This window comes from Myxine glutinosa, chromosome 5 (assembly GCF_964187855.1).
Source record: "Myxine glutinosa chromosome 5, kmMyxGlut1.1, whole genome shotgun sequence".
Classification (NCBI taxonomy): Eukaryota; Metazoa; Chordata; class Myxini; order Myxiniformes; family Myxinidae; genus Myxine; species Myxine glutinosa.
The window spans coordinates 82,499,232-82,526,755 of NC_136265.1; the positions used below are offsets into that span (position 1 = coordinate 82,499,232).

Here is a 27,524-nt window from a genome sequence, read left to right on the forward strand (position 1 = left end):
AACCTAAGTTAACCTGTGGCCTATGTTGACCTTTTGGCCGATGTTGACCTCAAGAATAACTGGTGGTTGAATTCAGTCGCCTGACATGCAAATCCTCTTGAAATTTCAAGTCAATCGAAAGGAAATTAACAATCTTGGAAATTTGACAAAGTTGTTGACCTATGTTGACATTTTTGCCTGAAAATCAACAGGCTTCTTGCTTATGACCAATTCTACCATTTTGTGATGTACCCTGAAGATCGGTTTAAAATTGTGACCTATAGGCGATTGTCAAACGGACAATAACGCACACGACCAATCAACTTACCTGAAAAATCTTCGATTTTCGCAAGTAACAAACAAACGGGTGAAAACATAACCCCGTCCACCTTCGGAGGTGGAGGTAAAAACTGTCGTGCATGATATAAAATTAATGGCACAAAATTTTCTACCGGGCATAATTTTATTAAATCATCCATGTGACTTTGTACAACTGTGGAAGGTAATTTTGTGAATGTCTTCAAATTGTTTGCAAAGTGAATAGAAATCCCTTTTTTTATACAAAATCAGGTTCTGTTGAACTGTTCTCTGTTCAGAGTAAATGAAGCATGCAGCTGAGGAGTGGACAAGCCTCCCCCCACGGACACCACTTAACAACAGCCTGTGACCCATAGTCCTCCTGTCAAGTTTGGTTTATATTGGATCAGGAGCGACCAAATGTATCGTGGTGAAAAATCGACACACAGACAAACGGCGCCATTTTGGTGAAAAAGGAATCTCCAAACTCGCAACCAGGACCAAACACCTGTCTTGCTGAGGTGAAAAATCATCTTTATTCACACCAATATAAATGATGCCGCACGAGGCAAAACCATGGCCGATCCACTCCAAACCCCTGCACGGTAACCCCGTTTTAGGCCCAACACACGGGGGTAACACACATAGTGGCGCAGACCCTCTCCATTGGCGAGGATAAGGAATGTCTTCTGGTTCAGGATCCTCAACATTTTATACAAAATTAGCAGAAGTACCCGGCATTGCCGGGCGGGGGAGAGGAGGGGAACGGGGGGGGGGGGGGGGGGGGGAACGAGCCCCTTAGCAAAGCGAGCGATTTTTTTTTTCACGCGTCATAGCGTTTAATAGCGTCATAGCGATTTTTTTTTCATAGCGTCATAGCGTCATCACGTGATCGCTCTGAGCGAATCAGCGCCCACCTGCTCTGCTTCCGTTGATTCCGTGCGCTGAAATGCGCTGAGGTAAATATGAATAAAAAATATGGATCGTCAAATATTTTGAGTTCGGCCATGTTCGTCCCAGGCTCAATGGCCATGTCTATGCCAAATATCAAGCACGTAAGCCTCTCCGTTTAGGAGTCTATCGGTAACATTACACACACACACACACACACACACACACACCAAAAAAAACTGTTATATAATATATAGATAGAACAAATTGATATTTCAATGGAGAATACACGGAAATCTCTTATTGTCCCATTTTAGAGTTCAAGGTTCAAATACGAGCCGTGGTTCCTCGATTGGGGTTCGATCAGGAATTCTTGTTCGTTTTTAAACAAAACCCGAATATTTGCAACGAAATCCGCGAATCTGTGGCGAATCTGTGGGTTGGAATTAAACAAAACCCGAATGTTTATGACGAAATCCTCGATCGACGGCGAATCTGCGGATTGGAATTTGTGAATTAACTATTTTCAGGGATTGCTTGAGTGAACGGACTTCGCTCACACGTTGTCGTGTGTACTGTACGGGACTGCACCACACTGTACTCCACTTCACTGTTCGCCATGAATGGAGATCTCTCAGGTGAGGATAACAGGTTGAACCCTCCGGGATCCTCGAGTTTCTCCGATGGAAGGAACTTGGTCGGTCCTGAAGATTCTCACTCGGACTGCAGGTTCAGGATCGCTCGACCTGAGGAGAACGAGTCCGGACACGGTACGTGATGTTTACTGTTTAAATACATTTACATGGGGAATCACACCATGGACGGGGTGAACAATATAAATGATGCCGCACGAGGCAAAACCATGGCCGATCCACTCCAAACCCCTGCACGGTAACCCCGTTTTAGCCCCAACACACGGGGGTAACACATAGTGGCGCAAGGAGTGAGCATCGAACATTGTCTAATTGTCTAACGCTTCCCTCGTACAAGATCGTGTCGATGTCCTGATCGGGCTCCTTCGTACAACATCGTGTATATGTCCTGATCGGGTTCACTCGTACAAGATCGTGTCGATCTCCTGATCGGGTTCACTCGTACAAGATCGTGTCGATCTCCTGATCGGGTTCACTCGTACAAGATCGTGTCGATGTCCTGATCGGGTTCCCTCGTACAAGATCGTGTCGATGTCCTGATCGGATTCCCTCGTACAAGATCGTGTCGATGTCCTGATCGGGTTCCCTCGTACAAGATCGTGTCGATGTCCTGATCGGGTTCCCTCGTACAAGATCGTGTCGATGTCCTGATCGGGTTCACTCGTACAAGATCGTGTCGATGTCCTGATCGGGTTCCCTCGTACAATATCGTGTCGATGTCCTGATCGGGTTCCCTCGTACAAGATCGTGTCGATGTCCTGATCGGGTTCACTCGTACAAGATCGTGTCGATGTCCTGATCGGGTTCACTCGTACAAGATCGTGTCGATGTCCTGATCGGGTTCACTCGTACAATATCGTGTCGATGTCCTGATCGGGTTCACTCGTACAAGATCGTATCGATGTCCTGATCGGATTCCCTCGTACAAGATCGTGTCGATGTCCTGATCAGGTTCACTCGTACAAGATCGTGTCGATGTCTTGATCGGGTTCACTCGTACAAGATCGTGTCGATGTCCTGATCGGGTTCACTCGTACAAGATCGTGTCGATGTCCTGATCGGGTTCACTCGTACAAGATCGTGTCGATGTCCTGATCGGATTCCCTCGTACAAGATCGTGTCGATGTCCTGATCAGGTTCCCTCGTACAAGATCGTGTCGATCTCCTGATCGGGTTCCCTCGTGCAAGATCGTGTCGATCTCCTGATCGGGTTCACTCGTACAAGATCGTGTCGATCTCCTGATCGGGTTCACTCGTACAAGATCGTGTCGATGTCCTGATCGGGTTCCCTCGTACAAGATCGTGTCGATGTCCTGATCGGGTTTCCTCGTACAAGATCGTGTCGATGTCCTGATCGGGTTCACTCGTACAAGATCGTGTCGATGTCCTGATCGGGTTCCCTCGTACAATATCGTGTCGATGTCCTGATCGGGTTCCCTCGTACAAGATCGTGTCGATGTCCTGATCGGGTTCACTCGTACAAGATCGTGTCGATGTCCTGATCGGGTTCACTCGTACAAGATCGTGTCGATGTCCTGATCGAGTTCACTCGTACAAGATCGTGTCGATGTCCTGATCGGGTTCACTCGTACAAGATCGTATCGATGTCCTAATCGGATTCCCTCGTACAAGATCGTGTCGATGTCCTGATCAGGTTCACTCGTACAAGATCGTGTCGATGTCTTGATCGGGTTCACTCGTACAAGATCGTGTCGATGTCCTGATCGGGTTCACTCGTACAAGATCGTGTCGATGTCCTGATCGGATTCCCTCGTACAAGATCGTGTCGATGTCCTGATCAGGTTCCCTCGTACAAGATCGTGTCGATCTCCTGATCGGGTTCCCTCGTGCAAGATCGTGTCGATCTCCTGATCGGGTTCACTCGTACAAGATCCTGTCGATCTCCTGATCGGGTTCACTCGTACAAGATCGTGTCGATGTCCTGATCGGGTTCCCTCGTACAAGATCGTGTCGATGTCCTGATCGGGTTCCCTCGTGCAAGATCGTGTCGATGTCCTGATCAGGTTCACTCGTACAAGATCGTGTCGATGTCTTGATCGGGTTCACTCGTACAAGATCGTGTCGATGTCCTGATCGGGTTCACTCGTACAAGATCGTGTCGATGTCCTGATCGGGTTCACTCGTACAAGATCGTTTCGATGTCCTGATCAGATTCCCTCGTACAAGATCGTGTCGATGTCCTGATCAGGTTCACTCGTACAAGATCGTGTCGATGTCTTGATCGGGTTCACTCGTACAAGATCGTGTCGATGTCCTGATCGGGTTCACTCGTACAAGATCGTGTCGATGTCCTGATCGGGTTCACTCGTACAAGATCGTGTCGATGTCCTGATCGGATTCCCTCGTACAAGATCGTGTCGATCTCCTGATCGGGTTCACTCGTACAAGATCGTGTCGATCTCCTGATCGGGTTCACTCGTACAAGATCGTGTCGATGTCCTGATCGGGTTCCCTCGTACAAGATCGTGTCGATGTCCTGATCGGGTTTCCTCGTACAAGATCGTGTCGATGTCCTGATCGGGTTCACTCGTACAAGATCGTGTCGATGTCCTGATCGGGTTCCCTCGTACAATATCGTGTCGATGTCCTGATCGGGTTCCCTCGTACAAGATCGTGTCGATGTCCTGATCGGGTTCACTCGTACAAGATCGTGTCGATGTCCTGATCGGGTTCACTCGTACAAGATCGTGTCGATGTCCTGATCGAGTTCACTCGTACAAGATCGTGTCGATGTCCTGATCGGGTTCACTCGTACAAGATCGTATCGATGTCCTAATCGGATTCCCTCGTACAAGATCGTGTCGATGTCCTGATCAGGTTCACTCGTACAAGATCGTGTCGATGTCTTGATCGGGTTCACTCGTACAAGATCGTGTCGATGTCCTGATCGGGTTCACTCGTACAAGATCGTGTCGATGTCCTGATCGGGTTCACTCGTACAAGATCGTGTCGATGTCCTGATCGGATTCCCTCGTACAAGATCGTGTCGATGTCCTGATCAGGTTCCCTCGTACAAGATCGTGTCGATCTCCTGATCGGGTTCCCTCGTGCAAGATCGTGTCGATCTCCTGATCGGGTTCACTCGTACAAGATCCTGTCGATCTCCTGATCGGGTTCACTCGTACAAGATCGTGTCGATGTCCTGATCGGGTTCCCTCGTACAAGATCGTGTCGATGTCCTGATCGGGTTCCCTCGTGCAAGATCGTGTCGATCTCCTGATCGGGTTCACTCGTACAAGATCGTATCGATGTCCTGATCGGGTTCCCTCGTGCAAGATCGTGTCGAAGTCCTGATCGTGTTCCCTCGTACAAGATCGTGTCGATGTCCTGATCGGGTTCCCTCGTGCAAGATCGTGTCGATCTCCTGATCGGGTTCACTCGTACAAGATCGTATCGATGTCCTGATCGGGTTCCCTCGTGCAAGATCGTGTCGAAGTCCTGATCGGGTTCCCTCGTAGAAGATCGTGTCGAAGTCCTGATCGGGTTCCCTCGTGCAAGATCGTGTCGAAGTCCTGATCGGGTTCCCTCGTGCAAGATCGTGTCGAAGTCCTGATCGGGTTCCCTCGTACAAGATCGTGTCGAAGTTCTGATCGGGTTCCCTCGTGCAAGATCGTGTCGAAGTCCTGATCGGGTTCCCTCGTACAAGATCGTGTCGAAGTCCTGATCGGGTTCCCTCGTGCAAGATCGTGTCGAAGTCCTGATCGGGTTCCCTCGTACAAGATCGTGTCGAAGTTCTGATCGGGTTCCCTCGTACAACATCGTGTCGATGTCCTGACCCGGTGAATCGATTCCGCTCGTTGTTATCGAAGCTCGAACGGAGATTTTGATTCCTGAGAGCAGATTCGTTAATGGACGAGGTGTGAGAGAAGTTCAATCGTTTCCTCCTCTTCCCTCGGATTCCACAAAACTACTCTCTCCTTTACCTTTGTTATAATCACCTGTACACCTTCGGAACTCTTCATCAGTTTTGGTGCTGAGTTTATTTATTTCGTGTTATTTGTTATGTTAGAAACACAAAATGGCAGAAGGGTGATGATGGGAGATGTTCTTCGATGCAGTTGAGGAAGGTGAAAGTCGTGAAGGTGAAAGTTGTAAAGGTGTTGTGAAGGTGAAAAGGAAGGTGAAAGGCGAAGAAGGGGGGGAGTTTCAGTCCGTTTGTTACTTGGCAAAAAATTCTTTTTTGACAAGTATGTTGATCACTCCGGTTTGTTTGTTTGTGTGTGTGTTTGTGTTTGTTTGTCTGTCCACTCAATTATACTTACCTGCAGGTCACAATTTTAAACCGATCTTCACGAAACTTCACCAAATGGTAGAGTTCGTGGTCTGAGAAAATCATATATATTTTTGAGGTCTAAAGGTCAAAAGGTCAACATAGGCCAAAGGTCAACCAGTTTTTTCCCAATTTCTAAAATCCTCAATTTTCATCCGATTCACTTGAACTTTGAAGGGGATTTACATATCAGCCAACAGAATTCAACCGCCAACTATTTTTGACATCAACATGGGCCAAAAGGTCAACACAGGCCAAAGGTCAACCAGTTTTTTTCGAATTTCTAAAATCCTCAATTTTCATCCGATTAACTTAAACTTTGAAGATGATTTGCTTATCAGGTCACTGAATTCTACCACAAATTATTTTTGAGGTCAAAAGGATGCTCTACTGAGTGCCATTCTATTTTGTTCTGTTTTGCCAAGTGTCGCTCTATGAGTGATTTTTTTATTTATTACTTGCCGGAAAAAATTCCGGCAAGTATGTTGCTTGGTTGGTTGGTTGGTTTGTCTGTCTGTCTGACTGTCTGTCTGTCTGTCTGTTTGTGTGCAGTACTACGTCTACATCATTGCACATGGCATCACCATACTTTACACACATATTTGCCTTGGCCTGGAATAGATTGTGCCCAATTTTTAACTCCCTTGGCCCAAGGTCAAGCTCAAGGTCACCCAAAACGTAAAATCAAGGGGGTCGAGTTTTCATTTAAAATATATTTCAAACCACTATAACTCTAAAAGTACAAGAGATATGCATACACTTACTGTTTTTTTTTTTTGTTTTTTTGTATACTGAATCGAGGCTCGTGAAAGAGCTAACATTTTTTTCACAAACAAATGAATGAATGATTGTTTTAAGGCCATTTTCCCCGCTAGAGCAGGGGTTAGCCTTGCGGGCCCCATGACAATCATGGTTCCCTGTTTGAGGCAATGTTTTTATGGCCGGATGCCCTTCCTGACGCCAACCCTTAGTCGCCTCTTACGATGCGCAGGGATATGGTGTACCTATTCTAAACCGGGGTACACACCGGGATCATTCATCCCAGCAAGCTGGTACTCAATACTCAAGCTGGTATTTCACAAACAAATCAACCAGACAAACAAAATACATAAAAAGAGGGAGCAGAAGACAAGATGGGGAGAGAAGGGGAAGCACACAAACATAACATTTGAGAGCAGGGAGATGTGTGGGAGGGAGAGGGCTTGGGGGGAGGAGGCGTGGAAAGGGGGGTGGGAGAAATATAAAACACAAGGACACCAAGGACTTTCAGGACAGAGGTTGGTATTTCAAAAAAGTGGATTTGGGGTGAAATTAGCGGGGGTAGAAAAGATCAAAGTTTTGGATGGGGGAAGATAAGAGATGGTGGTGAACAGCTGTTTTAAAGACCTGGAGGGTGGAGTGGGATTGAAGAGAGTGAGGGAGTTTGTTCCAGAGGCGGGAGAAAAGAGGAATGAAGGCGTGAAGGTGAGCAGAGAGTCTTGATTTTGGCAGTTTAACCATAAGAGGGTTGCAGGCAGATCTTGTGCGACCTGTAGGAATATTTGGGGGACAGAGCCCAGAGAGAGCTGGGGGGGGGGGGCAAGGCCAGAGAGGAGTCGGTAGAAGACGGAAAGACCACCAACCTGCCTGCGGTGAGTGAGTGAGAGGCCCTTGGAGTTAGCTTCATCCCGGGAGATTCCAATGATTCTGAACGCTTTGGTTTCAACAGCGTGAAGACGAGCTAGGTGTGAGGCAGGAGCACCAGCCCAGAGGGGAGAGAAGTATTCCATTGAGCTGTGGATGAAAGCCTTGTATGTGGCGAGGAGCTCAGGTGTGCCAAGGAAGGACTTCGCACGAGGAATAAATTGGTTCACGTGAGCATAATCGAGGAATAAATTGGTTTAGAAAAAAATAATGATGTCATCGGGCACGTGGTTTTGCCGCCATATTTGTTTTAACACAAAAGCCTTAAAACCACTGAAAATACATCTTGGCAAGGGTTTGCAATCTCTGATTGCTCTTTCTTTTTTCATTTGTGAGCAGCCTACAATATCCTGAAATAAACAGACCTGGATTTATGCAGAATATGTAGGTCTTCACATATAAAGTAAGCCTTCAGATGGTTATACCTTCGTTTGTGTATGAAAGTCAAGTGAAACTGGTTGGATGTCAATGAAAGATAGACTGTTGGGAGCCGTTGGTGAGGTATGTGGATGGACAAAAGGACCACCAAGGCACTCGGAAACATGGTGGTGGTATGATGAAGTTGGAAAGAAGATTGACGAGAAGAAGAAGAAGTTCAAGGCGTGGCAGAAGGCGAAGGGAAAGGGAGCAGAAAAAGCAGAGCATGAAAGTTATAAGGCAGCCAAGAAGGCTGCAAAGAAAGAGGCAGCAAAGGCGCAGGAGGCATGGAGGAAAATATTCGGAGAACGCTTGGATCCGGAAGAGGGTCAGAGAGCGGTATTCAGGATTGCAAAGCAGATAGCGAAAGAGAGGTGTGATGTGATGGCGGTGAGTTGCTTGAAGGATGAAGTGGGAAAAATCGTTGTGGACCCAGATGGAATTAAAGGAAGATGGAAGAGATATATGGAAACACTGTTGAATGCAGAGAATGAATGGGATGGCAATGTCGAGAGTAACCCAGTTTTAGGATCGGCAGAGAAGATAACCGAGAAGGAATTTGAGGAAGCGATAAAAGCAATGAAGAGTAGAAAAGCGGGAGGGCCGACGGGAGTTGTGGGAGATATGTTGAAGGCAGCGGGAAATTGGGGTGTGAAGATAATGACAGAGATCTGCAATCTGGTGGTGAAAGAAGGCCGCATTCCAGTGGATTGGGAACGGAGTACCCTCGTCCCTCTATACAAGGGGAAAGGTGACCCTCTGGACTGTGGCTTGTATCGAGCGATAAAGTTATTGGAGCATGGAATGAAGGTATTGGAAAGGGTGTTGGAGAGGAGGGATAAGGAAGAAAGTGAAGATTGACGAAATGCAGTTTGGATTTATGCCAGGAAGAGGAACGACAGACGTGCTCTTTATTGTGAGACATGGCGAAGTACATGGAGAAGAGGAAGAAGTTGTTTCTTGGGTTTGTTGCTCTGGAGAAAGCATTCGAGAGGGTTCCACGTGAAGTAGTGACATGGGCATTGAGGAAGTTAGGAGTGGAGGAATGGTTGATCAGAGTAGTGATGGAAATGTACAAAAGAGCACGCACAGCTGTAAGGATGAAGGACGGGAACAGTGGTGAGTTTGAGGTGAAGGTGGGAGTGCATCAGGGGTCGGTACTAAGTCCACTACTATTTGTAGCTTTGATGGAGGTGTTGGATCGAAACGTAAAGGAAGGTTTACCATGGGAGTTGTATGCAGATGATCTGGTGTTGATTGCGTAAAGTATGGATGGACTGAAGGAGAAGATGAACAAGTGGAAGGAATGTATGGAGACAAAAGGTCTGAAGGCGAATATCGGAAAAACGACGGTGATGGCAAGTGGTAATGCATGTGGTGAGGTGGAAAGAACTGGGAAGTGGCCGTGTGCTGTGTGCAGGAAGGGTGTCGGAGTGAATTCCATTCAATGTATAATGTGCGCTGAGTGGGTTCATCAAAAATGTAGTGGTTTGAGAGGGTCATTAACCAGTGTGGCAGCCACATTCAAGTGTAAGGTGTGCACAGAGGGAGCTGCAGATGGCGGAAAGGTTGAGTTGGATCTTGGAGACAGCGTGAAGCTGGAAGGTGTGAAAACATTTTGTTACCTCGGTGACATGCTGAATGGAGAAGGTGGATCAAACTCGGCAACGGTTGCTGGAGTGAGATTTTTTTATTTTTTTTTATTTTTTTTTGTATACTGAATCGAGGCTCGTGAAAGAGCTAACATTTACTTCACAAACAAATCAACCAGACAAACAAAATATATAAAAAGAGGGAGCGGAAAAACAAGATGGGGAGAGAAGGGGAAGCACACAAACACAACATTTGAGAGCAGGGAGATGTGTGGAAGGGAGAGGGCTTGGGGGGCGGAGGCGTGGGAAGGGGGGGGGGGGGTGGGGAGGGAGAAGTATAAAACACAAGGACACCAAGGACTTCCAGGACAGAAGTTGGTATTTAAAAAAAAGTGGAATTGGGGTGAAATTAGTGGGGGTAGAAAAGATCAAGGTTTTGGATGGGGGAAGATAAGAGATGGTGGTGAACAGCTGTTTTAAAGACCTGGAGGGTGGTGTGGGATTGAAGAGAGTGAGGGAGTTTGTTCCAGAGGCGGGAGAAAAGAGGAATGAAGGAGTGAAGGTGAGCAGAGAGTCTTGATTTTGGCAGTTTGACCATTAGAGGGTTGCAGGCAGATCTTGTGCGACCTGTAGGAATATTTACGGGACAGAGCCCAGAGAGAGCTGGGGGGGGGGGCAAGGCCAGAGAGGAGTCGGTAGAAGACGGAAAGACCACCAACCTGCCTGCGGTGAGTGAGTGAGAGGCCCTTGGAGTTAGCTTCATCGCGGGAGATTCCAATGATTCTGAATGCTTTGGTTTCTACAGCGTGAAGATGAGCTAGGTGTGAGGCAGGTGCACCAGCCCAGAGGGGAAAGCAGTATTCCATTGAGCTGCGGATGAAAGCCTTGTATGTGGTGAGGAGCTCAGGTGTGCCAAGGAAGGACTTCGCACGATGGAGGATGCCCAGTCGGCGACTGGCTTTGGAGGCCAGATTTGAAATGTGGTTTTCCCAGGAAAGATCATGGCAGATAGTGAGACCCAAAAGCTTGAGTGACAGAACTTCTTGGAGAGGATTATTCAGAAAGTGGATGGGAGGGTTGTCCAGTCGGTCTTTTCGGAGAGACATCGTAAGAGTGTGAGATTTGTCAGGATTGAAAGACATGTTCCACTTGTTTGCCCAGTCTGTGATTTTGTCCAGGTCTGCAGAGAGTGAGGAGGCTGCAGACTGCCGATCTGAGGGATGAAGAATGGAGCGACAGAGAGTAGAGTCATCAGCAAAGAGATACAGAGGATTTTCAAGAGAGTCAGAGAGATCATTGATGAAGACCAGAAAAAGTACAGGGCCCAGAACACTGCCTTGTGGAACTCCAGCCTGAACAGGAAGAGGAGATGAGAGAAACTCATTCAGGGCCACACGTTGATTACGACTAGAGAGGAAGTCCGCCATCCATGCGTGGAGATTTCCATGGATACCAAAAGAGGAGAGTTTGGTGAGCAGAGCGGGGTGCCAGACCGTATCGAAGGCACATGATATGTCAAGGGAGACTGCTCCAATTTCCTGTTTGGCATTGAGGACCTCCATCCATTGTTGAGAAAGCAGAAGCAGCATGTCCAGAGTAGAGTGTCCAGGTCTGAAACCAAATTGATGATCAGAGATCAAGCCATTGGAGAAGAGGAAAGATTTCATATCTGAAGCAATAATGGATTCCATGACTTTGCTGATAATTGGGAGAAGGCTGATTGGTCTGTAGTTGCTGGGATCTGTTTTTGCACCTTTTTTGTGCAAAGCGGTGATGTTGGCAGATTTCCAAGCAGATGGAATATGACCTTGAGCAAAAGAGAGGGTGAAGAGAACAGAGAGAGGGAGTGAAAGAGCAGAAGAACAGGATTTTAGGACCCGTGGGCTGATACCGTCAAGTCCAGTTGCAGAATCCGAGTCGAGGGTTGACAGAAACTTTTCCACCTTGTCAGGAGGAAAGGACACAGAGTCCAGGAGCAGCTGGGTATGACTGGGTATGGTGGGTACAGAGAGGGATGGGTTTGGGACACAAGATAGAGAGGCAAACACAGAGTTGAGGCATTCAGCTTTTTCACGCGCGGAGTCAGCCGTGTGGCCATTTGAGGTGAGGGAGGGGATGGAGGGGGAACAAACACCAGAAACAGATTTGACCAGACGCCACCCAGATTTCGAAGAGGGAGACAGATAAGAGAGTTCGGTCCTGAGAACGGAGAGATATTGTTTCCTGGCTCTCCTGAGGGTGGACACACACTTGTTTCGGGCTTTGTGAAAGGAAATGAGATTTCCTTCCGTTGGATTTGCTTTCCAGGTGACGAAAGCAAGTTGTTTCTGGGCAATAGCCTCACCACAAGATTCCGTGTACCATGGACGGGAGGAAGGGTATGACAACAGAAGACGAGATGGGATAAATCTGTGCATGAGAGAGAGCAGTTTGCTTTGGAAGAATTCCCAGGAAGAATTTATGTCAGAGGCAGTAGAGATGGGAGACTAGTCCAGATGATTGATGGCTGCTTGAAGACCGTGCCAGTTGGCCTGAGTGAAATGCCAGACTCGTCGACGCTGAGGAGGCTCTCTGAGAATGGTCAGAGAGATGTCCACTTTAACAAGCACATGATCAGAAGAGCAGAAGAAGAGCAGCAGACATTTTCAGGGAAGTTAGTCATAACCAAGTCCAGAAGAGAAGATGCTCCGTTGACTGAAATCCGGGTCGGGAAATTGACAGATTGTGTCAGTCCCAGTGCGTCACAGAAGTCCTTTGCTGAAGAGCCATGGCTGGTGAGAGAGGTACCCACACCCAGGCAACTGGCATGGTGACAGTTGAAATCACCACATATGAGGAAGAGAGAGTTGGGATGGGTAGATAGAAGTTGGTCCATATTCTCAGACAGCGAGATGTAGATGGAGTCATCACTGTTTGGTGGACGGTACAACACACATTTGAACAAAAGGTGGGAGCGAAGGGGAAGCCGTAGCCAAAGGTATTCCTGGGGGTGAGGTGGAGAGAGGGCAGTGCAGGGCGAGTGAGGAAGAGTTTTTTTTATAAAGATAGCAACCCCACCTCCAGGACGAGGCTCAGGTCTATCATACCGGAGGAGGGAGTAACCTGGGAGAGATACCAAGGAATCAGAGACATCATGAAGGAGGAAAGTTTCTGTTAAGCAGATCACGTCTGGTTTGTCAGAAGCAAACCTGTATGGAGAGATCAGACAAGTTTGAGCGAAGGCCCCGGATGTTTGAGGTCCATACTGTTAAGGAAGAGGAAGGGGGAGCATCGGATACAGAACAGGGGGGGGGGGGGGGAGCGGTAGGGTAAGATGTGGAAGAGGAGGAAGAGGTAGGGAGAGCTGTTGAAGGTGTGTCGGAGATTACAGAATAGCTTGGAGAAAGGGAAGAATGGGGCAGACAAAAGGTTTGATGGTGATTGGGAGAGGCGCAGTGAGGTGTTATTTGACGAGGGGGAAGAGCGAGGCAGAAGGTTGAGGGAGATGAAGGTGAAAGTTGGAAGGGGGAAGAAGCGGGGAGGACGCTTTGAGGGGGAGGGGTGAGAGGGGAGTCTAGGAGGGGAGGAGCGAGGGAGAGTCTGGGAGGGGAGGGGAGGGGTGTGGGGGGAGATTTGAAAGGAATGGGTGATTGGGAAGATTTGGAGGGGAGGGGCAAGGGGGAAGATTTGAAAGAGATGGGTGATGGGGATGATTTGGAGGGGAGGGGCAAGGGGGTAGATTTAGAGGGGAGGGGTGATGGGAAATGGGATTTTGGGGTGATGGGATTTTAAAAAGTGTTCGATTAATGGGAAACGAACATTTATTGCAAAATGAGTTTCTTGAGACATGCGAGTCAAAAATACGTTTGAGGACGCTGAAGGATGGGTGGAGTGCTGGAGAGTTTAGGGAATGAATGAAAGATGCACTATAAGAGATGGAATTTTTTTTTGGAATGAATAGATTTGGTGAGCAAGTCGAAAGCATCCTTTTATAGAAGAAGAAGAAAAAGGTGTTATAGAATATGACAGAATACAGGTCTTTAGGGGTCAGATGAGAAATTTTTTAATAACGTGATCACGTGATCACAAACAACGTGGTCGAAGAACGAACGAACAAATAAGAACGAATAAACAAATAAGAACAGAAGGAAATGTTTTTTTTTTTTTTTTTTTTTTGAGATTTTAAAACAAGGAAGTATGGGATGAAAAGACCGTGAAAAACAGAGACCGGAAAGTAATTGCAGCGCGATCGGAGAACCGCTGAGACAAAAACAAAGCCTCAAGCCAAGGTCGGACACGGTAGCCTAGTACTACACTTAGACCACAGAATACGCGATACGAAAGACCGACGATTCTGTACACAGGTATGAAAAACCAACGCCAAGAATACTATTAAAGACACCCCAATAGGTACATACACCGAGAGAAAGATACAGTTTCGACAAAAGCACAATTGTGAAAAGTTACTTAACTTCGAAAGCGAGCACGCATGGACAGCTTTGAAGAGAGGTGAGGGCATGGAAGAAGAAGAAGATGTGCATGGAAGAAGTTTCGGGAACTGAGTGGCGTGCTGACGAGGAGGGGAGTGTCGTTGAAGCTGAAGGGAAAGGTGTGTGCTGCATGTGTGACAAGTGTTATGATTTATGGGAGCGAGACATGGGTAATGAACGTGGAGCAGCATTGAAGGCTGGAAAGTGTGGAAATGCGAATGGTTCGGTGGATGTGTGGAGTATCGTTGAGAGAGAGGAAGACAAATGATGAATTGCGAAAGATTATGGGAATAGAGTCTGTGATGGATGCTGTGAAGAGAAACAATTTGAGATGGTTTAGTCATGTGTTGAGGAAGGATGAAAGTGACTGGTTGAGAAGAGTGATGGAAATGAATGCAGAAGGAAGTAGAGGACGGGTAAAAGACCGAGAAAGACTTGGCTAAAGATGGTCGAAGAAGAAATGTGGGCTAGGGGGTTAACAAGGGGAGATGCAGTAAATAGGGCAAAATGGAGAAGATTGTCATGGGGACCGCAAGGCTAACCCCTGCTCTTGCAGGGAAAATGGCCTTAAAATGCCTGTTGTGTTGTGTGTTGTTGTGTATGAAAGTCGTGGATGGAATTGGACATTCTGATGGGAGTGCTTGTGTGACTGGGAGCGTTGAACCACCAAAACTTCGAAACGTTTCGAAACAGTATGACTTAATGAAGCTTCATTTGCTGCAACCACGTGACTTGGACACTTTGATACACCTCACTAGTTTCAGAAGGGATGTATATCGTGCGGTGAGTGGATGTGAGTGGTTTGAAGGTTAAATGGTCCTTCAGTTCTACTTGTGTTGGAAGGAAATCGACCCGAGTACATTTTATTTGTAAACTACAACAGCACGAGGTGGAGAGCATACCTCCACCAAGGTCAAAGTTGACATTTTGTGTCCACCGATAGGTCAGATCTGCATCCAGACCTGAACTAAAATCGAATCAGCTTGTTCTTGTCACCGACCTGACTCATCCACCAAGTGTTACCATAATCCATCCACAACTTTATGTATCCACCGATAGGTCAGATCTGCATCCAGACCTGAACTAAAATCGAATCAGCTTGTTCTTGTCACCGACCGAACTCATCCACCAAGTGTTATCATAATCCATCCACAACTTTTTGAAACATCATGTTGTATATAGTTTGTGGCCCGATCTCTTGAAAAATTTTAAAATCCCATGCGGATCCAGATCTTCACCAACATCGAATCAGTTTGTCTGTGTGACAAACGCAACCTGTCCACCAAATTTTGCCCGAATCCGTCCACAACATTGAGATATCCTGTTAACAGACAGACAAACAAGATGTTTTGCACAGCACCATATTTTCAAAATGCAAATAAACATGAGTTGCCCTGGAAACAGCAATTTGGTCATTTGGAAAATTTTGCCTATCAAGTCTTTACATGATAAATTGTCTTCACAAATTTGGATGATAAATTTTCAAATTGATGCCTAATCGGTGTTTTACATGTTTTGGATGGCAATTACCCTGACTTTTGACGAATATTGACAAGATCTCATCCATAAATACAACACATGCGTACAAATAAGATGTGCAAGTTTCATTCTGATATCTTGAAAGATTCCTGAGGTTTGTCAAAAATAAAATCACAAAACATCCCATTTGATGAAATGGGGGAGAAATTATTGTCATGGACACCATTTCTTCTTTTCCACATGGGACTTGTCTCTTTGCCATGTGGGACTTGTCTTTTTGCCAGAGGGGACTTTTTCTTTCCATGTGGGACTCGTATCTTTGCCACGTGGGACTTGTCTCTTTTCCGCGTGGGACTTGTCTCTTTGCCGCGTGGGACTTGTCTCTTTTCCGCGTGGGACTTGTCTCTTTTCCGCGTGGGACTTGTCTCTTTTCCGCGTGGGACTTGTCTCTTTGCCGCATGGGACTTGTCTCTTTGCCGCGTGGGACTTGTCTCTTTGCCGCGTGGGACTTGTCTCTTTGCCGCGTGGGACTTGTGTCTTTTCCGCATGGGACTTGTGTCTTTGCCGCGTGGGACTTGTGTCTTTGCCGCGTGGGACTTGTGTCTTTGCCGCGTGGGACTTGTGTCTTTGCCGCGTGGGACTTGTGTCTTTGCCGCGTGGGACTTGTGTCTTTGCCGCGTGGGATTCGTTCTATTTCACATGGGACTTTTTCTATTTAATGTCGTGGTAATAATCAATATGTTAGACAATATAGTGCACATATTATTTTTGCCTTTTTCTGTGAGTGCCACATGCTGATTTTTATTTTTTCTGTGTCAGATTTACTTTTCCGTTTCCAGTCACTGATCGAACTAACAGGGTTGGCGGCAGGAAGGGCATCCGGCTGTAAAACATTGCTTCAAAAAGGGGACCACGGTGCCCAAAAAAGGCCAACCCCTGCGCTGCAGGGAAAAATGGCCTCTAAAGGTTGTTAAGTCACTGATTTCCTCTGTCTGTTCCACTGAATTCTGTCCATTTCCTTAAAAACTAAACACTTGCTGTCCAGAACTGCATTGGGAGTTTTCGTGAATTTGGAAGTACCATTTGAAGTCGAGTTTGAATGGGGTGTTTTTATTTTCAGATTTTATTGTGGAAGTAAAGGTGGAGTCCGAGTTCATTGACGATTACCCCTCGCTTGTCAAAGGTGTGGAGAACAACAATAACAACAAAAATAATCCTCTTCAGCGGCGGTTCTGGGATCCTGGGAAAGCAATAAATTGTCAAATGTTTTGCAGATGAAGCTCATCAGGAGAAGATGGAAACTTTCCAAAGTTATTTTGAGACTTCCCAAGATGCTTTGAGCAATGAACATGTAAAGGAGGAACCACATGATTCTCTTCCCATGGAGTCCAGCAAAGCTGTTCAGCTGCTTGAGGGTAAGGCAAACGTCATAATGAACACATCACATGGTTTTTACTTGTTTGTTTGTTATTTTTAAAGATGAAACCTTTTTGTTGCAAACTCTGGAATAACAGATCCATTAAATTGTGGTCAACCAAGTGAGCTTGTTTATATTCACTGGATATGGATATTAGTTGCTTATAAAATACCCAGATTTATACAGGAATATTAGTTGCTTATAAAATACCCAGATTTATACAGGAATATTAGTTGTGTAAAATACCCAGAATTATTTTTGCAATTTGTATTTCTGGCCTTTGCTCAGGATTGATCGAACAAATAAAGCCAAGTTGGAAAAGTCTCTGCTTTGTTAATATACACCGCAGGGATAGCATTGGAAACAACAAATCAAGTGCGATGAATGCACCGTGTTTGGATGACTTGCTGTGGAAGTACGTTCTCCAAATCAGTTCCATAACAATCTCAAAATATCTACTTTCTGATGTTTCCTTCTCCACAATGTGTTAAACCTGGAACATTTCCCGGAACAATAAACCTGGAACATATTTTGAATCATTGGTAGCCTCCCCCAGCTAAGCTTGAGTTGTGCATCACACCATTCAGGTTCAATCTCATCTCACCATTTCTGTCTCTCCTATTGGACACCAGTTTGCGCTATGACCGCATTCTAGAATCCATTCCTGATTGCTGTTTTGATTTTCTCTGGAAACCTTTCTTAACATTTCACGTACCATCTGACGTATGAAAATACTTCAGCCCATTTCCCAAAAAACAGTGATTCCAGCTCTCACAGATAACCCACAGAAGATGAAAAAATACTCCCAAACCTGAAACATGAGTTTTAACCGAGGTAGTCCTAAACACTTGCAGTTCCTCTCTGAAAGGATAAACCAACCAACTCTCATATTTACTTCTTGGATTAAGCTTGTGCTATTTTGAGAGAAATGTAGTTTTTGACAACTTTGTTGGTATCACTCTTCCTGATGATGTCTCCATGAAAGGGCTTGTTGACTATAAATTCTACAACAGGCTTGTCTTCCCTTAATTCTTCTCGCTGTCATAAAAGAAGACCGAAAGTCTAACATCGACGTAGCCGGGCTCGTTTGATACTTTAGTTGAAGAGGATAGCATGACCTGGGTGGGAATACCAGTTGGCAAACAATGAAAGTATAAAAAAATATTTGCATTGAGATGCTGGTTTATTCTATGTTTCCAGTGAACAAGGAACCAACCATACACCGCTTCAATCGAGAAACTTTGCAATAACGACAAAGGGATTGCAGTGTTGCAATAATATTTGCTATACTAGCAACGGTACCTGCCCTATGGGCGGGGCTTCAATTGGGAAGCCCAAATGAAAAGGAAAAATATCAGAAATTGAAGGCTTTTTTATTTTAAACGATTCATATGAACATCCGTTGAATTATATCACATGCAAATCATCAAAATCTAAACAGTACATGGCGCCCATTTTGAAAAAAGATTGAATTCTGCAAAACGGAAGCGGCCGCTTACACGTCTTTCTCAGTCGCACATTTATGTGTGAAGAGTGCGCACCAAATCTGTAACATGGAAGCGGCCGCTACACCTGTTTCTCAGTCGCTTTGCACACGCTGCCATGTTACTTCGGAGCCGCACGTTTATATAGGAAGAGTTCGTCAGGAGTCGATCGCCTCTCTCCTGGTACGTAGAATAAACAGTATTTGTAGAATTTCAACAAGTCACATAACTGTTCATATTGGTAAATATTCCATCGTGTTTGGGAAAATTGGAAAAATTGGAAAAACAATATAGCCTATTTTACTCTCAGGGGTCCCAGGAATACCCACCAAAAATATCGTTGTGATCGGTTGAGCCGTTTTTGCGGTACCTTCGAATGGACGGACAGACATTTGGTGAATTATAGTAAGATGATGAATATTAACGTTCTTATTATTATAACAAAAACAATATTGCTGTATAATAATAATAATAATAATAATAATATTATAATAACCGGTTTATTCAAAAAAGACTTCCAGCCATAGGTTGAATTAGTCAATTTACAAATACTGCATTTTGATGACAATAATAAGTTACAATAATAATATCAAGATGCAAGTTATAGAATGCATAAACTAATATAAAGTTATTTCAACACAAAAATGTGAGAAGGAAAATATGAAGGGCAATTCAAAGTATTGCAATTTAAAATATCAAAATAATGAAGTAGATCAAAACAATAAATTGTGGTAGAGTAGACCCAGAGTGGTGCACAATAAAGGCACCATGAAGTGTGGCGAGAAACCATAAATAAATAAAGCTGTACCAAACCTCCCCATTAGGTTTAATCAGACCGAAGAAGCCATGGAGGCTGCGACATTGACCCTCTCCCCAACCTCCATCCCACAACTCTGGCGATATCCACAGAGTTTGCATAGAAAAACACGGAGAATCCCATGCACACGCAGCAGAGAACACCAAGGTCCACATGCAGACCAAGCAGTGGGCAGAGGGGCGCAGGAACGAGCATGGTGGTGGGCCCGATGGCGAGCAGATCAACTCATGAGCAGAGGGAGGGCAGCCATGGCAGGAAGGGAGTGCCCATCTGTGATGCTAAGGCAGATCCAAAACTTTGCCGACAAAACCAAGGAGAGGAGGAGTGGGATTGAAGAGAGTGTGGAAGTATTAACGCTATTTTTATTATCACAAAAACAATACGACTGTTTTAGTTTATTCTGTGTTTCGAGTCAACAATGAACAAACCATACACTGCTTCAATCTCAAAACATTGCAATAATTACAAACAGATTGCAGTGTTATGATTATATTTACTGTATTATTAGTATTGTTATGAATTTTGGGGTAGAGTGATATGTAGATCAGGTAGATCTGTGTCGGTATCATGCTCCGACTGTCGTGAAGAAGAGGATCCATCTCAATGTACATAAGTAGAGGACCTGTCTAGCCCGGATGTCGGATTAAGTTTGTATGTTTGTGGTGATACGAGGATGGCCTTGTGTTAACTAGAGTAGGGATTATATGAATTCCCCCGTTTGTGAGACCTTGTGATTTATCCTTCGTCCCTTCATCCTTCATCCTTCATCCTTCGTCCTTATGGCACTACACCATCGACACTAGGAAAAGCCCAATAGCACCACACGCACTAATTAAATCCTCCTCCCCCCCCCCCCCCCCCAAACAAAATTCACCGGAAGAAGAGTAGTGCAGGTAGGAAGCGCCCATGCATTGCGCCAGCATGGCGATAAAACATTGCTCAGGCAGGCTGAGGCCATGCCCACCTCGCAACGGATTGGTCGAGGGAGTTTGATGAGGAGATCACACCAATGAAAGGCCAGAGGAAGGAAGGACTTGTGATTGGCCAGGGGCGGAGCAAGAAGCGACCAGCTGATTGGTGGAAGGAAGCAACGGACTGATTGGCCACCGACCGATGGCATGAGGAAGAGAGCGTGAAGTGCTCGGCCAATGGTGAGGGACTGACGTGGGAAGAACATTCCAGAGGTTGAGAGGCGATGGACTGATTGGAAGGAAGGACCGATGACATAACACCACGGGCGATAAAATAACTGGCTGGCCGGCATTTTGCCTTTCTCGTTTTGGATCCCTTCGTGGTCGGACCTTGTTCCCTGCTGCCCTCGTAATTCCTAAACCTCGACCTCTTGCCCCTCTCATTCACCTCTGCCCTCGACTCTTGCTGACGGTGTTCCTTTGACGAACGAAGAGCGGGGTCTCATCGAAGCGGCTGGGAGACAAGCTGCACGTCTGCCGCTCGAGACGGACGGTGGGGCCTGGATGGCATGCGCGCGTGCCAAAGACGTGTGGTCGTTACCGCAAACAGCCTGGGACGGCGCCAATCCCCAAGGAGAACACCATCCACCTCCGCTGGTTGAGCTAAGCCCACACACACACACAACGTTTCTTTTCATTTAAATTATCCCTTCATCTGTGTGCAAGTCTGGTGTGTGGGATCCCAAACTAGGTTCTAGATTCATCGTCATGTTTTCTTTGTTCTCGGGTTCCGTCAAATAAACCTGTTTTTATTTGTATGTAAAATCCGGTTCGTTTGAGTTACTTTTGCAGGGTTGAAGACTGCTCGGAGATCACGTCAGGTAAAAGCTTCCAGCTTCTTCTTCTTCTCTCTTCCTCTCACGCGTAGATAATAAATCCGCTATTGAACAACGCCTAGAAGTAACGCTCGATCGCTATCCATGATTCCCGGTCTTCACCGAGGGGGATCACACGACAGTATTAATGCTGTTATTACTATTATGAAAACAATACCACTGCATTAAGAAACCTGGGCTAATTTGTCCGAAGCAGCCTGAAGCTGAGCCATGAAGCCTAAGGCCTATAAGTACTTTGTCATTGGAAGACCCGTAACGCCTATGCTTTTGATATTTGATGGTCATTTTAACAATCGGTTTGGTTGTGTTTCACACTGAATGAAAAACGTTAAGGTAGAGCATAGCGATTGTGATATATGACAGGTTCAACAATATTGTTGCGGATCTCGCCGCCGACCTTCTCCCCTTACCAAGGGGGGATTAGTCCCCTTGTCTTTGACTGGCTGACGGGACCCGGGACCAATGACGTCCTTCCCGGACAGCGCGAAATAGGGTATTAGGACTAGAATCACTATTACCTAATTACTCGCGCTGCCCTGAAACGAGGAAATAAGCCCCGCACGAATCACGCGTGTTGAGACGCCGAGCGGTGCGTACACGCGATCCGTGCCGTTTATATGGTGAGCCCGGTTCTAGCTATCTTATTCGTGCCACGCTTACCCAATGGAGAAATCACACAGGCAATCAAATTGGGAAGAAAGGAATAATAAGATTTATTTACACTATTTACAATGGTTCAGAAAAAGGGGACACAGTGCAGCCTTAAAACAGTCTTAACTTACTACCCAGGACAAACGGGCCCGTCTCACACACAGACACACTCACACGGGGCTTGCAGCCGCAGGATGATCGTCCGCGTCCAAGGATGGCTCTCGTGCAGCTCCCTCCGGTCTCCGGCTCGTCCCGTGCAGATGGTAAGTCGAGGGGCAGGAGCTCTCCGCGTGTCGTTTGGCGCACAAGGGTTAATACGGGGCGATTTGGTAGGGAGCGGACTCTGGTGGTTAGCGGTGATTACTGGCGGCTATTACCGCGTTTACTCGTGTGGCTGAGGTAGGCGCTATTCGCCACCGGCGCGTCTAGCTGCAGCCGGGTACTCAACGCCTCTTCTTCCTCTCCTCTGGCGCGTACGTTATACTTGAGATATAGTGCAATGCCTCCAAAGCGAGCGATGCGAATCAAGTTCTTCACAGTCCTCTTAATCAACAAGTCCTCTCACGTGCACTCTCCCCTTGTGAGTCAGTCTTTCACAACGAGTCCTGCTGGTAAGTCGAGTCCTCTCAAGCAAATCAGTCCTGTGCAGTCCTTCTGGTGAGTCCTTTTCTCTGTGAGACCCCATAAGTCCTCCAAATTCTGCTGGTAAGTCCTCTCAAGGGCTTTGTGCAATCACTTATATAGGCACACCCCGCGAACCTTCTATAACTCACCAGACGCGCCTCTCCACGCCCCTCACGCCATGCCATTAGAGCCCTGGTTGGCTGGTGGCTCTTACCGTCATCGCCTCTGACGCTCCGCCTTGACACCGCCCCACCCCGACCCCGCGCTCCTCCTTCTTAGGTCTACCTCGTGTTACTCGACTAGTGAGGGAGCAAAGGGCAGCAAAATGCTGCGGGCAGCCAAAGCGTAACAAATGCTGCGGGCGGCCAAAGCGTAACAAATGCTGCGGGCGGCCAAAGCGTAACAAATGCTGCGGGCAGCAAAAGCATAACAAATGCTGCGGGCAGCCAAATGGGGCGCGGGATCAATTATGCCCATAGAGGTGGAATTGGAGGGTGGACGCAAAAATGAGTAGGACCTAATCTCATGTCTTTACACAACGCAGGTATCAGTAGGGGAAATGGCCTATACTTACACATACTATGACATAACTAATACTACAAGGTGGCCTACGTGTTGCTCGTGGACTAACTATGGGGGACAACCCTTTAACCTTTAATGACCAATATGTGCCAATCTCAAAACCGTAGCATTATGTTTGGCCTGAACAAAATTGGAAACAAAATGGTGGTGTGCAGAATCGGCCACCTTACTGCCACAATGATATCGGACGCAATCACATCACCCTGTCATGTGACCAGATCCTCAGCTCTGATTTGTATACGTTTGAGTGGACATACATACATACATACATACATACATACATACATACATACATACATACATACATACCGATGGACAAACACTGTTCTAGACGGCTTTGCTCTATGGGCTATGCCGTAAAAAATCGTTTTCAGAGCACTGTGAATTCTTATTCTCCCTCGAGAGTTGGTACCCTTAAGTTGTTTCATCCCACTTCTCTGGAAATTGGAGAAGCTAGAGCTTTGACAATCATTCCTTGTCTGCGGACAAGTAGAACGAAGCAATCTGAATTCCACAGATTTTTTATTGAAGTTTGGTAACTGTCATGAAAAGCAACGAGCTGATGTTTGGGGTGTTAACCCTTTGTTGGATGGAGCCACACTTTTGATTGAATACCAGAATAATCCAAGGGGAGCCTGGATTTGTGTTTTCTTTTTCTTTTTTTCCAGAATAACGTCTGATAATGTAGTTTGTGTTTCCTCAAATGTAATTTGTGTGAAATATTTGTCAATTATCCCATACTTTTCAAAGATGATTTGAATTTTTATCCTTTTTGTGATTTGTCTTTACAGAGAAACAAATGAAACTGGTTTCTTGTTCCAAGTTGTTCAACCCAGAAGTTTTCAATCCATGCATGATGAGGACTATTTGTGATGAAACTGACAAGATTGGCATAGTGTCTTACAGCCGCTGTTGCAAAAGTTGTACAGAGACATTCAACAATATCCAAGGAAATGAGAGATCATACAAGTGTTCTGTGTGCGACGAATCATTTACTCTTTCGTCATCTTTAAATCTCCATCAAAAAATACACACAGGTCAGAATCCCCTGAATAATGATCCTTCACCGAAAAAGGATGTGGAGATTTTGAGTTCTGGGAGAACCTCCTCCCATATCCTAAAGCCAGAAAGTGGAGAAAATGACCAAAGTGAGAAATTCCACAAGTGCTCTGTTTGCAGTAAGGATTTTCCAAATTCTTCGTCATTGAAAATACATGAAAGAATACACACAGGTGAGAAGCCGTACAAGTGTTCTGTGTGCAACAAGGATTTTAGAACTTCCTCATCATTGAAAATACATGAGACTATTCACACAGGTGAGAAGCTGTACAAGTGTTCTGTGTGCAACAAGGATTTTAGAACTGCCTCATCAATGAAAATACATGAGACTATTCACACAGGTGAGAAGCTGTACAAGTGTTCTGTGTGCAACAAGGATTTTAGAACTGCCTCATCAATGAAAATACATGAAAGAATTCACACAGGTGAGAAGCCGTACAAATGTTTTGTTTGTGGTAAGGTTTTCATTCAATCCGCAAATTTATATGAACATAAACAAATACACAGTGGAAGAAGACCGCACAGGTGCTCTGTTTGCAACAAGGATTTTATAACGGCCTCAAAAATGAAAAGACATGAAGGAATACACACAGGTGAGAAGCCTTACAAGTGTTCTGTGTGCAGCAAGGATTTTCGAATTTGCTCATCATTGAAGATACATGAAAGAATTCACACAGGCGAGAAGCCGTACAAGTGTTCTGTTTGTGGCAAGGCTTTTGGTCGAAACTCACATTTTTATGAACATAAAAAAAGACATAGTGGAAGAAGACCGCACAGGTGCTCTGTTTGCAGCAAGGATTTTCTAACTTCTTCATCACTGAAAAAACATGAAAGTATTCACACGGGTGAGAAGCCAAACAAGTGTCCTGTCTGTGGCAAGGAGTTTTCTTGTTCATCATATTTACATGAACATAAGAAAATACACACGGGAGATAGGCCTCACAAGTGTTCTGTGTGCAACAAGGATTTTCTCACTTTCTCATCAATGAAAAGTCATGAAAGAATTCACACGGGTGAGAAGCCATACAAATGTCCTGTCTGTGGCAAGGAGTTTTCTTTTTCATCATATTTACATGAACATAAAAAAATACACACGGGAGAGAGGCCTCACAAGTGTTCTGTGTGCAACAAGGATTTTATATCTTCCTCGTCAATGAAAAAACATGAAAGAATTCACACAGGTGCAAAGCCATACAAGTGTTCTGTGTGCAGCAAGGATTTTCGATTTTACTCATCATTGAAACCCCATGAAAGAAGTCACACAGGTGAGAAGCCGTACAAGTGTCCCGTGTGCAGCAAGGATTTTCGATTTTACGCATCGATGAAAAGCCATGAAATAATTCACACAGGTGAGAAGCCGTACAAGTGTTCTGTTTGCAGTAAGGATTTTCAAACTTCCTCATCAATGAAAACACATGAAAAACTTCACACGGGTGAGAAGCCGTACAAGTGTTCTCTTTGCAGCAAGGAATTTATTGATTCAAAGTATTTGGATCGGCATCAAAAAATACACACAGGTGAAAAACCCTACAAATGTTCAGTTTGTAAAAAGGACTTTAGTGATTCATCATATTTACATCGGCATCAAAAAATACACACAGGAGAGAAGCCTTTCAAATGTTCTGTGTGTCCTAAGGCCTTTACTTTCTCGCAAGTTTTGAAGAATCATCAAAGAACACACACAGGAGAAAAACCATTCAAGTGTTTGGTTTGCAACAAGGATTTTGGTCATTCTTCACATTTATATGAACATAAAAAAGTACACAGTGGAAGAAGACCGTTCAAGTGCTCCGTTTGCAGCAAGGATTTTCAAAATTCCTCAGCAATGAAAACCCATCATAGAATTCACACAGGTGAGAAGCCATACAAGTGTTCTGTGTGTGGCAACGCATATGCTTGTTCATCAAATTTATATAAACATCAAAAAGTACACCCTGGAGAGGTGAGAGGGGCCTCACAAATAAATGTTCTGTAAGTTATGCACAAGAGATTTAGCAAATTCCTCATCAAACATGGAGAAATTCACACAAGTGAGAAGGAAATTGCATAATGTTACAAATGCAAACACTTGGGAGTGGCTATTCCAAAAACATTGCCATTACAATATCACTTTGGTGGAGCAAAATTAAACTCTTATGAAAACATAAGCGGTTGCAGCAAGGCCAAGTCGAAGATGGAACAAGAAGTGAATTGTGACCAACAAATGGAGAACTGCCTCCAATTCCACAATGGATGATTATGACATATACTTGGGATGAAAATCCCACAGTACAAACTTTGAAAGAGTAGGAGCACTCAACAGACCGATGGAACTGCACAGTAGATGGAGAGACGAGTGCAGCACCACAAGATAAACTGTGATACTGTTCTTCTCAAGAAGCAGAAGATAATGACAATCAATTCACAATAACTGAAAGAGAAGTTGTGCAACAAGATGGGAACTCGGACTGCAGCTCAATACCAGAAGCCAAACAGCAAGACCGGAACATAACAGAATGATATGATGCAGACCCACCATTGGGGGAGAGAGAGTACAAGTCCCACCTGCGAATGCAGACGAGAAGACTTGTTTGTGGTTTTTTTGCTTTTGTTTTTGTTTATGATGTCACGGCTTGTGGTTAAGTTTGCAATAAATGAAGAGAAAATAACCATGAAGTCTGATTTCATTTAAAAAATTACTTTATACCAGGATCATTTCCATTACAGAGAAGAAAAGTCAATTTTAGAAAGTTCCTTTGACCAGTTTCACTTAACAGGTTTGACATCATAGAAGGTTCATTCACTGGTTCCACGGTATCTCTCGTGACATCTGTGGCCAATCCAAACTTTTTGTACAGCCCCATCCTCACAATGCAATGACTGTGATAATCCAATTTTTCTTCTCCCATGAGCATCTGTGTTAGTCCATTTCACCATGTAGTAAAAAGACATACATGTTGCAAGGAGTGAGCTCGATGGACATTTTCATCATGGTAACTCAAGTTACAACAAGAAAGAGCAATCGGAGATTGCAAACCCTCGCCGGGATGTATTTTTAGTGGTCTTTAAGGCTTTTGTGTTAAAACAAATATGGCGGCCGAACCTCTGACCGATGACCTCATCAATATTTTTTTTCTAAACAAATTCATGCATACATGACGTTCAAGAAATTTCATCTTGATAGCATGAAGTTTTGTACTTGTCGATTTATGACATCATAATGGAGGCACATATGACACCATCATTAACATATTTTATTCCCCATGGAGACTTATTTACAATGAGCCATGTCTCAAGTTTTTTCTATTCAGCGCTTTCGGAGATATAGAGGTGTAAAGTTTTTTGGTTTTTCC

At 45.2% G+C, this 27,524-nt stretch overlaps 1 protein-coding gene across 1 annotated transcript; it reads left to right on the top strand.

Annotated features, from left to right (window-relative positions):
- The first annotated feature begins 1,709 nt into the window (after positions 1-1,709).
- Positions 1,710-26,833, top strand: LOC137427413 (uncharacterized). Its single transcript, XM_068116893.2, has 5 exons — positions 1,710-1,937; positions 16,571-16,717; positions 16,872-16,934; positions 17,026-17,166; positions 23,925-26,833. The coding sequence occupies exons 1-5, from the start codon at positions 1,787-1,789 to the stop codon at positions 26,165-26,167; spliced, it is 2,745 nt and encodes a 914-aa protein (XP_067972994.2). The 5' UTR covers positions 1,710-1,786; the 3' UTR covers positions 26,168-26,833.
- Positions 26,834-27,524: the final 691 nt, after the last annotated feature.

Bases quoted from the DNA above. Each gene is read 5' to 3' on its own strand.
- LOC137427413 (XM_068116893.2), top strand. From the start codon at position 1,787: ATGAATGGAGATCTCTCAGGTGAGGATAACAGGTTGAACCCTCCGGGA. The intron at 1,938-16,570 runs GTACGTGATGTT...TTTCTGTGTCAG, and splicing joins GGAGAACGAGTCCGGACACG to ATTTACTTTTCCGTTTCCAG. The intron at 17,167-23,924 runs GTAAGGCAAACG...TTGTCTTTACAG, and splicing joins AGCTGTTCAGCTGCTTGAGG to AGAAACAAATGAAACTGGTT.